Source organism: Jaculus jaculus, chromosome 1 (assembly GCF_020740685.1).
Source record: "Jaculus jaculus isolate mJacJac1 chromosome 1, mJacJac1.mat.Y.cur, whole genome shotgun sequence".
In the NCBI taxonomy this organism is placed as follows: Eukaryota; Metazoa; Chordata; class Mammalia; order Rodentia; family Dipodidae; genus Jaculus; species Jaculus jaculus.
Window position 1 is genome coordinate 143,964,653 of NC_059102.1, and position 12,426 is coordinate 143,977,078.

A 12,426-nucleotide genomic window follows, 5' to 3' on the forward strand; every position below is an offset into this window, starting at 1 on the left:
GACCAAGAGCATCTTGTGGGAGGAAAGGGTTTACTTTTGGCTCACAGACTCGAGGGGAAGCTCCGTGATGACGGGAAACAATGGCATGAGCAGAAGGTGGACATCACCCCCCCTCCCACCGGCCAACGTAAGGTGGATAATAGCAACAGGAGAGTGGGCAAATACTAGCAGAGAGAACTGGCTATAACACCCACAAGCCCGCCCCCAACAATACTCTGCCTCCAGGAGGTGTTAATCCCCAAATCTCTATCAGCTGGGAATCTAGCATTTCAGAACGCCTAAATTTATCGGAGACACCTGAATCAAACCACCACAGACACCATCCTGATTAGAGAGAGACCCTTTAAAAATAATTTTTAGGGCTAGAGAGATTTCTCAGTGGTTAATGCACTTGCCTGCAAAGCCTAAGGACTAATTCAGTTCCCTAGTACCCACGTAAAGCCAGGTGAACAAGGTGGCACATGTCTGGAGTTCATTTGTAGTAGCTGGAAGCTCTGGCATGCCCATTCTCTCTCTCTTTCCCTCTTTCTCACTCTCAAATAAATAAATACATATTTAAAAAAAAATTTAGAGCTGGAAAGATGGCTCAGCAGTTATGGAGCTTGCCTACAAAGCCTAACATCTTGGGTTTGATTCCCCACTACCCATGTACTAGTGCATAGTGGTGCGTGTCTGAGTTCCTTTGTAGCAGCTAGAGGCCCTGGCACTTGCTTGCTCATATTCTCCTTTCTCTGCTTTAAATCTTTAAAAACAATTTTTTTATATGACAGAGAGTGGAGTTTCAATGGAGAAAGTGGGGGAGGGAGGGAATTACCATGGGATATTGTCATTAAAAAAATTAAATTAAATCATGGAAAATGCTAATAAAAATTAAAATCAATAAATAAAAGAAAAAAGAAAAAAAATTAGGAGCTGGGCATGGTGGCACACACCTTTAGTTTCAGCACTTGGGAGACAGAGGTAGGAGGATGGCCGTGAGTTTGAGGCCGCCCTGAGACTACCTAGTGAATTTCAGGTCACGGCTAGAGTGAGAGCCTGCCTCAAAAAAAAAAAAAAAAAAAAAAAATAATAGCAGTTAAGGCATTTGCCTGCAAAGCCAAAGGAACCCAGTTCAATTCTCCAGGACCCATGTAAGCCAGATACACAAGGGGGCTTATGCATCTGGAATTCATTTGCCATGGTTGGAGGCCCTGGCACGCCATTCTCTCTCTCTCTCTCTCCCCTTCCCTCTCAAATAAATAAATAATAATTTTTAAAAATTAAAAAAGCACAAATTTTAAAAAAGTATATATCGTTATTTGTGAGAAGGAGAAAGAGAGACAATGAATAGACATGTCAGGCCCTCCTGCCCCTGAAAACAAACTCCAGACACACGTACCACTTTGTGCATCTGGCTTTATGTGGTACTGGGGAATTGAACCTGGGCCAGCCCACGTTGGCAGGCTTTGCAACTAGGTATCTTTAACTACTGAGCCATCTCCCCAGGCCCCTAAAAAAATAATTTTTAAATGGGACTAGAAGTGTGAATTAGTGGCACAGCCCTTGCTTGGCAAGCACAAGGACCCTAGTTCCATCCCTAGGAATGGGGAAGGGTTTAAAAACAAAAGACAGGACATAGGAGATTGTCTCCCACCCCAGTTCCTTGGGTTTCTTTCACGTCATTGGTTAGGGATGCGCCTCATGCTCTGCCTCTTCCTCCCTCTAGGGGCCACCCTGCTCCTGCCAAAGAGGTGCCTTGGGCCTGGGTGGGGCCAAGCAGGTGAGGCGGCTGGGAGTGCCTGGGCCAACTGGTATTTCCAGAATCACTGGAGAATCCCCACCCACAGGTATGTGGCCTCCCTGATGCTGAGTCAGGAGCTTCAGGCTGTCTGGACCCCTGGTTCCAGAACACAGAAGGCAGCCAGGCTGGGAGGCTCCTGGGAAAAGAAGGAACGAAGGAAGGAACGTTCTGAGAAGGTGCTGCCTCTCACCCACAGCAACCAAGTCCTGAAAGAACATGCTGATCCTCATGCCTCAACCTCCCTGAGTGCTGGGATTAAGGCTTGTGTGCCCTACAAAAATTTGGTGTTAACATCAGTGTCCTGGTGCCTGGGGCGGCTGCCTTCTGGGAGGAGTGGCGAGGGTTCACTGTACAAGCCATCCCGTGGCTCTCAGGGAAGGAGCTGCACATGGCCCTCACTGACAGCCTGCCCCTCAACCCTGAGTGGGCGGCTTGTGTGGAGGACTGCCATGCCCATACTTGAGATATAGCTGCTAACCGCACTTTGTGAACAGCTGTGTTCCCAGAGCCGCTCAGAACATCCATGAGAAAGGTAGGCGCCATCACACCTTTCCTGCCAAGGCAAGGGGTGACGGGTTCAAAGCTGGCCGCGCAGCTGGGCCCCGCGCCGCATGCGGACCAGGCTGAGGCCCCTGCCCTCCACCCCAACCCCCTGCCCTTTATTGCTGCCAAATGCAGCTCTCTGGTCGCCTGCAGCTTCAGGAGAAGAGTCATAGGTGCAAGGTTATCATGCACCAGTTGATACCACCTCCTGGCAGCACCCCTGAAGGCTAGAGGAATGTCCTGCGTGCAAAATAAATAAATAAATAAATGCTTCTCTGGATCCTTGGACTCCATGGATGTCCCACAGCCTTGGGGCAGGGGGGCGAGAGGGGGGAGGTTCTGACGACACCAGTTAGCTTCCTCACTAGAAAACATCTCTTCATGCAACCAAAGAGGCACGAGGTTGTACACCCGAAGTTATATTTTATTTAACATTTAGAGGATTAACATATAATTACAAGGTCGATATAAGCCTTCCAGTGGAAGCACTTTATTTGGTTTAATTCCACCTCCAGACAGAAATGGGCAAGTCTAGGACCTTATAGCCACAATGGGCCTTTCCAACACTGGGATGCCCCAAAGTTTAGGATTAGTGCAACATGTACATGTGCACAACACATGCGTGTGTGCACGCGCGCACACACGTGCATTTAAAGGTGCTCAACGTCAGGTTAAAACAGAATTTTGGACCAATATTAAAGTTTTAGATGTTACAAGCACAGAAAACAGAGCCAGTAAGAAACACAAAACCTTAATTTCTTTAAAAATCCTGTCATAAACAGAACTTTTTATGTTGTGTAAACATTCTACTATAATGACAGATGTCACCAAAAGGTTATTAGAGGCCTCTGCACTGTGTTGGTTGGATGGGCGATGGGTCACTCCTGACCTGACAGTAACCATCTCAGTGAAAAGTCCCATTATAGTTTGGCATGCCTTAAAACAAAACAAAACAAAACAAACAGTTTTCCCCCTTTTTCATCCTGCAAAGGAAAAAAAAAAAAAAAAAAGGATAAATGACAACTTCCCCTCCTTTATTTTGTCTTAAGTCATTTTCAGGACTTTTTTGCTTGTTTTTAGAATGAGTCATTCTTACCACACAGTATTCTATCAGTGATGGAGAAATGACAGGCAGTGGGTCCTGGGGAGGACTGAGTGAGGAGCTCCTGGGAAATCCATGTTCCCATCGCGGGGAGCCACCCTGACAGGACAGTTTCACAGTAGGATTCCCAGAGCAGATCTCCACATGGGCACTAGATGATGGTCAGTCCCACAGGCCTGCCCTGCTCCTTCTACCCGCCACCATGGCCAGGAAGGGGGGGCGGCATTTGAAACACCCAGTCTTTCTGGAGGTGGTATAAACGGTTAAAAGAGAAGCACAGGGATATAGGAAGCTACAAGCACACCCCTATATTGGCCTTAACAGTCAAGGGAAAATGGAGTGCTGTGGGGTATCCTTTTTACCTATGTGACAAGAAGTGACTCTATCCTGACCCATAAAATGGAAAATGCAGCGCACATGCAGTACCGAGGTTCTGAAAGCACATTTTAAAAACTGTCTGGCATCCACGTGGAGTGGATGGTGGTCAGCCGAACTCGGTGAAGTTCAGGGGTTCTGGAGTGGCCTGCATGGAGCTGCCAGGACGACAAGCAGGATTATCCCGAGGACCAGCTGGTCTACAGGGCCAGAGGGGAGACTCCGAAAATGCTACCCGTTGGGCACAGGGCTTCCATTTATTTCATGTGCCAAGCTGTCCTCAAGTAACTGCTGAGGATGTGGCCTTTGGGCCACCCACTGCAGAGAACAGAAGCCCTGGCTCATGGAACAGCCCTGAGGAGCCCCCAGAGACCAGTTTGCAGGACCTAGACTTCACCTCCCTGGGAGAACGAGAAGGCTCACACTGGCTTGCTTTTGGAACCGGAACACACTTCCTTGTCAAGTGGTCACACACTTTGCCTCTGCTCCCCGAAGGTTGACAGAGCTGCTGGGGGGATGGTGTGTGGTCAACCCTGGTTTGCTGAGGGAGTGGCGTTTGAATTTCCAGGAACCACGAACAAAGGCCTAACTTTTAGGACCGGTCCTTCCTGTCCTTGTCTGTGCCCCTCTGGGCTCTTGTAAGACTCCACTGTCTTAGATCCACAAACATCAAGAGAAACCAAGGATGCATGAGGCGACCACCTAGTTCCCAAGTGCCCAGCAGAAGACTAAAATGCCTGCTCTCGCCCCCAGGGCCTGAGGGGTGCCTTCGCCGAGACTTACGGCCATGTCTTTCTTGGGACCATTTCTGCACCCATGAGGAGAGAAGTTGCACATCTCTAAGGCGTGAGTGGCCACAGACGTGACCTTCGTTTTTCCCTTAAAGATCTGTTATTGGAGGAAGGAAACTGAGTCCCAAAAGCAAACTCTATCCATTCCACAGGGCTTGCAGCACGAGGGACCAAATGCAGAAATGGTGGCCATAGGGTCACTAGAGGGACCGCAGGAGGCACCAGGTCTTTGGTGAGGAATGAGCTAAGGTCCTCAAATGCTTGTCCACCTTACAGGAATGAGTGTGCACGTGGAGGCAAGGCTCTCGGTCAGGTGTTCACAAGGAGGGTGGATGGCAGGGCAGGATGGTCCAGAATGTTCCTCATGACAGGTGACACGGGCAAGACAGCGGGCTGTCTCACAAGCTGGAATTGGGACTTCTACTGTAGACCTACCTGAGTCACTGCAGACAGGGTTCGGAGACAAACGGGGGATGGGTAGTGGGGGTGGAGAGTGCAGAACGGGTCAGCGCTGAGCTGTTGGAGCCAGTGACCAGGAAGGCTCCTCAGCAGACCCAGCAAAGAAGGAAGCATCTGCTGACTAGTCCCCAAGGACATACTGATGACATGTGGCACTCAGTCCACCCAGAGCAGGCTGGCCCTCCTTGTCCAGATTCTGGTAGTCACCCAGGAGATCAGGGGCGACGGATCACAAAAGGCACAGTGTGAAATGTGCAAGGACCGGCCAAGCGAGCCGCGGGTGGACTGGGAGCCAGGAAGGAGCGGGGAGATGTGGGCGAGAGTCCAGCTGTCTTTGTGGCCTGTGTGGGTGGGGGCTGGAGATTAGGCCAACCCCTCTGTGGGGCTAAGAGACAGACACGAGTGGGCCGCGGGCTGCGGGAATGCTGGGGCCGCGGGAATGCTGGGGCCACAGTAGCTGTAAAGAGAAGAGGATGCAGAGCATGGGGACCAGGCTGCAGGTAGATCAGAGGCACCCAGCCAGCCAGGGGTGGTGCTGGAGGCCCCTGGGCACAAGCAGACCAGACTGATCTGACGGTGGCTCGTGGGGAGGTTCGCTGGGACTCTGGCCATGTGTGCGCCACCGTTAGGAATCTACGACACAAAAAGAAAGAGAAGGAAAGCCCTGTTAGAGGAGGGAGCTTGGAAGAGGCGGGCTTTTTGCAATCGGCAAACTGCTCGCCTGGGAGGAGGGAGGGATTTTTTGTTGTTGTTTTTCAGTTAACTGGTCTGCAATGGGGAACTTTCACTGCTTTACCTCCAATCGTTTTGGTTTTGTGATTTTGAGACAGGGTCTCATGTAGCCCAAGCTGCCCTCAAACTTCCTAGGTATCCAAGGATGATCTGAAATTGCTGATCCTCCTGCCTTCACTTCTGTAGTGCTGGGGTTATAGGCATGCACCACCACGCCGGACTTTTCTCCAATTGTTAGCTATCTTTACTTGGGTTGAGAGCAAAGGATGAATAAAGCTGCTCACCTGCTCATTTTTTTAAATAAATTTACTTTTTTTGGTTTTGCGAAGTAGGGCTCACTCTAGCTCAGGTTGACCTTCATTCTATAGTCCCAGGCTGGCCTCGAACTCACAGTGATCCTCCTATCTCTGCCTCCCAAGTGTGTGTGTGCCACAACACTTATTATTTTTTGACATAATCTTGCTATGGAGTCCAGGCTGAAGTTACAGGCATGTTTTACCATAGGAGTTTAGTTTTGAGAGAAAACAAGGGTTATTTTCCTAGAATGGTACAAGGAATTCTCTCTTTGCAACTCTGAACTTCTTAGAGAATTTTAAAATGTCTCTGGGGAAGCCTGTGGTCTGTGTTGGGCAGTGAACAGTGAAAGCTCTCCATGGCCAGAAGCAAGGGAAGACGACAGAGAGATGGATACCCCAAGCCTTTAAGGACACACAGGGCAAGAACAGGGAGGCAGAATTTTTTTTAAAAAGCATTTAGCTAGAAAATTCCACATTACTAGATACGAAAGAATTACATAGTCATTACGCAGAATAATTTTCTTGGAAAGGAGAAAAATCACTTAAAATACACAGCACTGAGAAAATAACATTTATTAGAGAGTAGCAGATAGGAGGGCACAACTAGAAGATGCCAGACAGATTGTATTTATTTTTTTTTCTTTTAGATAAGGATAGAAAGAAACAATCACGATGGGCATATTTAAACAACTTACTCAGAACCCAAGTGTCTACAATAAACTCAAGTGTGGTGCAGCCAGCCGGGACCTAGCTACAGTGTAAAGAGTCCTGGGGCCTCCCGAGCAGTTATAAAAACAAAAAGGTCATTAGGCAACAGAACAACCAATAAAACAAACAGATAAAAGACTAACATGTTAAAACAGTCATTCAAGTCATCCTTTTAGTTTTAAAATTGCAGTATATACAAATATATTCCATGGGGGCGAATTAGGGACATATTTAACAAAAAGCAATTTAGGAAAACAAAATCAAGAAAAGTCGCAACCCAATGGAGCTGATCAACTGGATGCTACTCTGGTTTGTCTTTTTTTGTGGGGGGAGGGGGAGGTTTCGAGGTAGGGTTTCACTCTAGCCCAGGCTGACCTGGTACTTTACTATGTAGTCTCAGGGTGGCCTCGAACTCACAGCGATCATCCTACCTCTGCCTCCCAAGTGCTGGGATTAAAGGCGTGCGACACCACACCGGGCTTTCTAGTTTGTCTTTTGGCAACAACTGAGCACATAAGAAAAAAAAAAAGGTGGGGAGGGAGAAAGTGTACTACTGGCATTATTAACACTCAAGCAACTTGAGACTCAGCACTCACCCCAAAACAGGGGTGCTGTTTGGGGGAGAAAAGTGCCGGCAGCTCAGATTTCTCTTCTTTTAAAGGCAAACTGCTGTAAGGAGACAAAGTTCACTCTGGGAGGAAATGGACAACCCTGATTCTCTAAGCCACTGTTCCAGTGTCTTCTGACACTTCACCCTTGACCAGACTGCATTCGACAAAGTACTCTTCCTCTAGCCAGGATGGGACGGATTCATCAGCTGCGGTACTGAGGTATCCAACTTCATGAAGCACACTTCAAATAGCAACCACACTGACGCTCCCACCCAGGCCTGCAGTCTATTTCCAAATCAAATCTGCACAGCTGGCAGGGGAAATCCCCCCATTTCTTCCTCCTGTGAGACTTGGGGTGGTGAGCTTGCTTCTTCAGAAGGTCACAGCCAACCAGTGAGCTCAGACCTTTTTTTTTTTTTTTTTGAGGTAGGGTCTTACTCTAGCCCAGAACTCACTCTGTAGGTCCAGGCTGGCCTTGAACTCACAATGATCTTTCTACCGGAGCACACATGGTTACATCATGGGTCTTCCTATTCTCCTGGTCACACGTGGAATGCTGGTCCCCTCATCCTGCTCAGACAGGCCCCTGAGGGACCCAGCGTCAGGTCAGTGGGGCTCCTGTGGCAGTACCTGAGAGGGGAACTGAAACACACCCCTGGCTGGGCCGCTTGGGCACACTGGACAGGCAAAGACATTCAAACAAAATCTGAATTTCAAAGTCAAGGTGAAGCTGACACGCTGCCAGCTTCCCGCTTCGGACACTAGTCAACTGTAAGACAGGTTCTCTGGGAGCCCCGGGTGAATGCCACATGGGGTCCCCTCTGTTCTGTCTGTAGTGTCCCAGGAGTCTGTCATTATTTCAAAATTAACAATGTATTTTTTTTCCTTGTTTTTTTTTTTAATTTTTTTTTTGTTCATTTTTTATTTATTTATTTGAGAGCGACAGACACAGGGAGAAAGACAGATAGAGGGAGAGAGAGAGAATGGGCGCGCCAGGGCCTCCAGCCACTGCAAACGAACTCCAGACGCGTGCACCCCCTTGTGCATCTGGCTAACATGGGACCTGGGGAACCGAGCCTTGAACCGGGGTCCTTAGGCTTCAGAGGCAAGCGCTTAACTGCTAAGCCATCTCTCCAGCCCTTTCCTTGGTTTTTTGAGGTAGGGTCTCACTCGCTCTCTGGCTGACCTGGAATTCACTATGTAGTCTCAGGCTGGCCTTGAACTCTTGGCTATCCTCCTACCTCTGCCTCCCCAGTGCTGGGGATTAAAGGCGTGCGCCACCATGCCCGGCACCAAAATTAACAATGTCTTTATTTTAGCACTCAGAAAGCTGAGGCATGATGATTTTGGGTTCAAGCTCAGCCTGGGCTGCATAGAAAGCCCCTGTCTCAAAAACAAAAGAACAAAAAACAAAAAACAAAAAAAAAAAAGGAAAAGAAAAGAAAAAGCAAGAAAGTCATCAGAACTCAGGTTGTCATTAAGTACAGCTACTCAATTCCACTCTAGCAGCTGCTGCCAGGATCTGGAAACAGCAGTGCACTGGTACCGGCTGCGAGGTTCCGGAATTAGTGTAAGGGCTGGAAGGGAGAGGGGACACGGGCGAGGGAACTCAGTGGCACCTAATTAGCATGCACGAGGCTCTAGGCCCCCTCCCTAGCTATACATTTAAAAAAATAATTTAAAAAATTAGCTCCAGATTGAATTCTGCTTATAAAACAAGCCCACAATGTAGAGGCAGGAAGCTAATTTTCTAATGAAAAGACATAAATAATTTTGAAAGTTAATTAAAAAGAAAACTGATAATCCCAGCACTTGAGAGGCAGAGGCAGGAGGATCACTGTGAGTTCGAGGCCACCCTGAGACTCCATAGTGAATTCCAGGTCAGCCTGAGCTACAGTGAGATCCTACCTCAAAAAAAAAAAGTAAGACAGCAGGTGTGGTGGCGCACACCTTTAATTCCAGCACTTGGAAGGCAGAGGGAGAAGGATCTCTGTAAGTTTGATGCCAGCCTGGGGCTACAGAGTGAGTGCCTGGTCAGCCTGGGCTAGAGTGAGACCCCGCCTCAGAATAAAATAAAATAAAATAAAGGGCCGGAGAGATGGCTTAGTGGTTAATGTGCTTGCCTGCAAAACCTAAGAACTCACGTTCAAATCTCCAGGTCCCACAGAGCCAGACACACAGTGATGCAGCATGCAATGTCATACATGAGCCACAAGGGGCACACACATCTGGAGTTCGTTCACAGTGGCTGAAGGTCCTGGTGTACCCATTCTCTCTCTCTCTCTCAAAATAGAAAGTGACCCAGATGCTTTCATGCTGACCCATTTACAGCTGACTCTGTGACCGCAGCATGAGTTGTCACCATGTACACAATTTAGCCCTGGGTTTGACAGTGACACCCCCCCTCTACCCTCCAGCATCAGCACCAATTTAAACTGCAAATTCCAAACTGGAGAGATGCTTATCAGTTAAGTTGCTTGTCTACAAAACCAAGGACCCAGGTTCAATTTCCTAGGACCCACGTAAGCCAGATGCACAAGGCGTTGCATGCATCTGGAGTTCGTTTGCAGCAGCCGGAGGCCCTGGTGTGCCCATCCTCTCTCTCTACCAAATAAATAACTAAAAGTAAAATAATTTTTAAAATGTGAATTCCAATAAAGGCCCATATTTCTTTAAAATGGTCATTTTATTTTCTTTCTTGCCCTTTCTCTCTCTCTCTCTCTGAATTTTGAGGTAGGGTCTCACTCTAGCTCAGGCTGACCTGGAATTCACTATGGAGCCCCAAGCTGGCCTCTAACTCACAGCAATCCTCCTACCTCTGCCTCTCAAGTGCTGGGAATTAAGGCATGTGGCACCATACCCAGCTAAACCTATATTTTCTTCTGGGTGTGGTTAACAGAAAAAAAGGGGAACCAGAGGTCCTAAAACAGTTTTCAGTAAGATCAAACTTTGGGTCTTCCAAGTGCCAGTGCTTTTCTTTTCTTAAGTGACGAAGGGCATGCCCACCCATGTGAGGGCATGGTGGCCGCTGCACTGGGCTTCTTCATGGCTGGGCAGATGGTTGCTGCCAACAGGGTCACATGCCATGCAATAGAACCTGCGCTGGGCAGGCCTGCACCTGTGTCCATCTGTGTAGAAACCTGACTCAACAGCATCAGAGCCCCGCCCCCATGGACTTTTAGGTGGAGTTGGCAGATTATAATGTCACCTCAAAGTCAACTGGTTCACTGAGCACACCTTCCTGATCCCACTGGGATGTTTGGGACACACAGACATCAAAGGATGATCACATGAGGCTCTGAGGTGACGTGAACCATACTCAAGGGAAAACATGCATTGGGGTGCCAGAAGAGCTGTATCCACTCTGGGTTCGCCAGGCCCCTCCATTTGCTGTCCCCTTTGGGGACCAATAGGTCTTCCTTCCAGAAAATGATTGTAAAAACTCCACCAGGTTCCAACCGGCTCAGTCACCAAGTGTAACCAGTACCCTGTATGGTTCAAGGTGAGGCCAGAGATACACGGAAATAAGCAAACCGGTCTTGCTCCCTCCTTGGCATGTGGACTTGTAAATTTGGAAATTTTAATAAGTAGAAGCTAAAATACAACTTTTTTTTTTTTTTAAGTCAAGGTCTCTGTAGGCCAGGCTAACCTGAAAGTGACGGCGACCCTCCTGCCTCACCTCCCCGGGGCTGGGATCCCAGGCACAGGTGCCACCATGCCTGGCTAGAAATGCAACGTGTTTCAATGTACAGACGTGACTAGAAGAAGGAACGCTTATTAGGTTTCAAATGACAAGGCTGTAAAGTGACAGGAGGCAGCTTTTCATCGGTAAGTGAAACCTGATCACAGCTAAACAGGACAGATGAACTCAGGCCCCGATGCCCACCAGCCCCCCAGCGGAGGCGCGGGCCCCCTACTTGCTCTCAGCTGGCATCAGGAAGAGCCGCCTGTAACAGCCACAGTTGTGGGGAGAAGCAACTCCAATGTTTTACAAAAGGTGTTTTGTTTTTTTAAAGCAATATTAAATATAAGTCTTAGCACCTTTGGCATTTTTGTCCAAATAGACTTCGACATAGGAAGTGGGGACGTAACCCTCCTCATCTTCGTTTCTGCGGATGCGGGTCCACCCGTCGCCTTTGTCTTCCTCAATCACACACAGCGTCTCTCCTTCCATGACGGAGATGGTGCCTTCATTCTGACCTGGAGAAACAATGCAAGAAGGGTTGAGGTCTCTTGTGTGGTATGGGGCGGGAGCGAGCAGGGCTCCCTGCAACGAAGCCAGTGGGGTCAAGAGAGGTCCATGCATGGTTCGTCCACCTTGGACCTGTGGCACATGCTGGGCTTCTCACACTACCCCAAGCTTCCTCCTCCCATGGGGACAGGTCCCCTTTTGTCCAAGGATCTTTCCCCAAGTCCTCCAGGAGCTCCTCCCCCGCCCCCCAATCTCTACCCAGAGTGAGTCTTTGCTAAACATCCTTCTCTCCTGGCTTTTCTGTGGGAAGTCTACCATGGAGGCCAGCAGCATTCTCACACCTCCTTTCCCTTCTGGCATTTTCTTTTTCTTTACTGAGAGAGAGAGGCAGATAGAGTGAATGGGTGCACCAGGGCCTCCAGCTGCTGCAAACAAACTCCAGACACATGTGCCACCTTGTGCAACTGGCTTATGTGGGTCCTGGAGAATCAAACCTGGGTCCTTTGGCTTTGCAGGCAAGCTCTTTAACTGCTAAGCCATCTCTCCAGGCCCCTCCTGGCATTTTCCTGTAGAGGTAAGGTTCTGCTTTTCTTACTGCCTGCAGCAATGCTGTCTTGATGCCACCCCAACCCCTGGAACACAGCTTGAGGAATCTGGGTTCACTGGGCCCCTTCACTTGCTTCCCCCTGCCTGGAGTATCTCCACAGAGCCTGGGAGGCGCCACTGGGCCGGCTTGGCTTTCCTTCCTTTGTTCAGCCCTGAGTCTAGACAAGTGGCAACTGTCCCATTCCTGTTTATCCCAGACCTTTGCTAAGGTCATTCCAAAGGCAAGCCACA

The 12,426-nt window shown here is 48.8% G+C and overlaps 1 protein-coding gene across 13 annotated transcripts in view; it reads right to left on the reverse strand.

Annotated features, from left to right (window-relative positions):
• Positions 1-2,729: 2,729 nt before the first annotated feature.
• Fnbp1 (formin binding protein 1) overlaps positions 2,730-12,426 on the reverse strand; it is a 177,537-nt gene continuing 167,840 nt past the window's right edge. For 12 of the 13 annotated variants that reach the window (XM_045145671.1, XM_004671761.2, XM_004671765.2 and 9 more), the window contains one exon: positions 10,941-11,597. In XM_045145671.1, the coding sequence (XP_045001606.1) occupies positions 11,419-11,597 (179 nt within the window). In that variant the 3' untranslated portion in view covers positions 10,941-11,418. Of the gene's footprint in view, positions 5,684-10,940; positions 11,598-12,426 lie in introns of those variants that run through there. The other variant, XM_045145599.1, reaches the window with a different exon arrangement.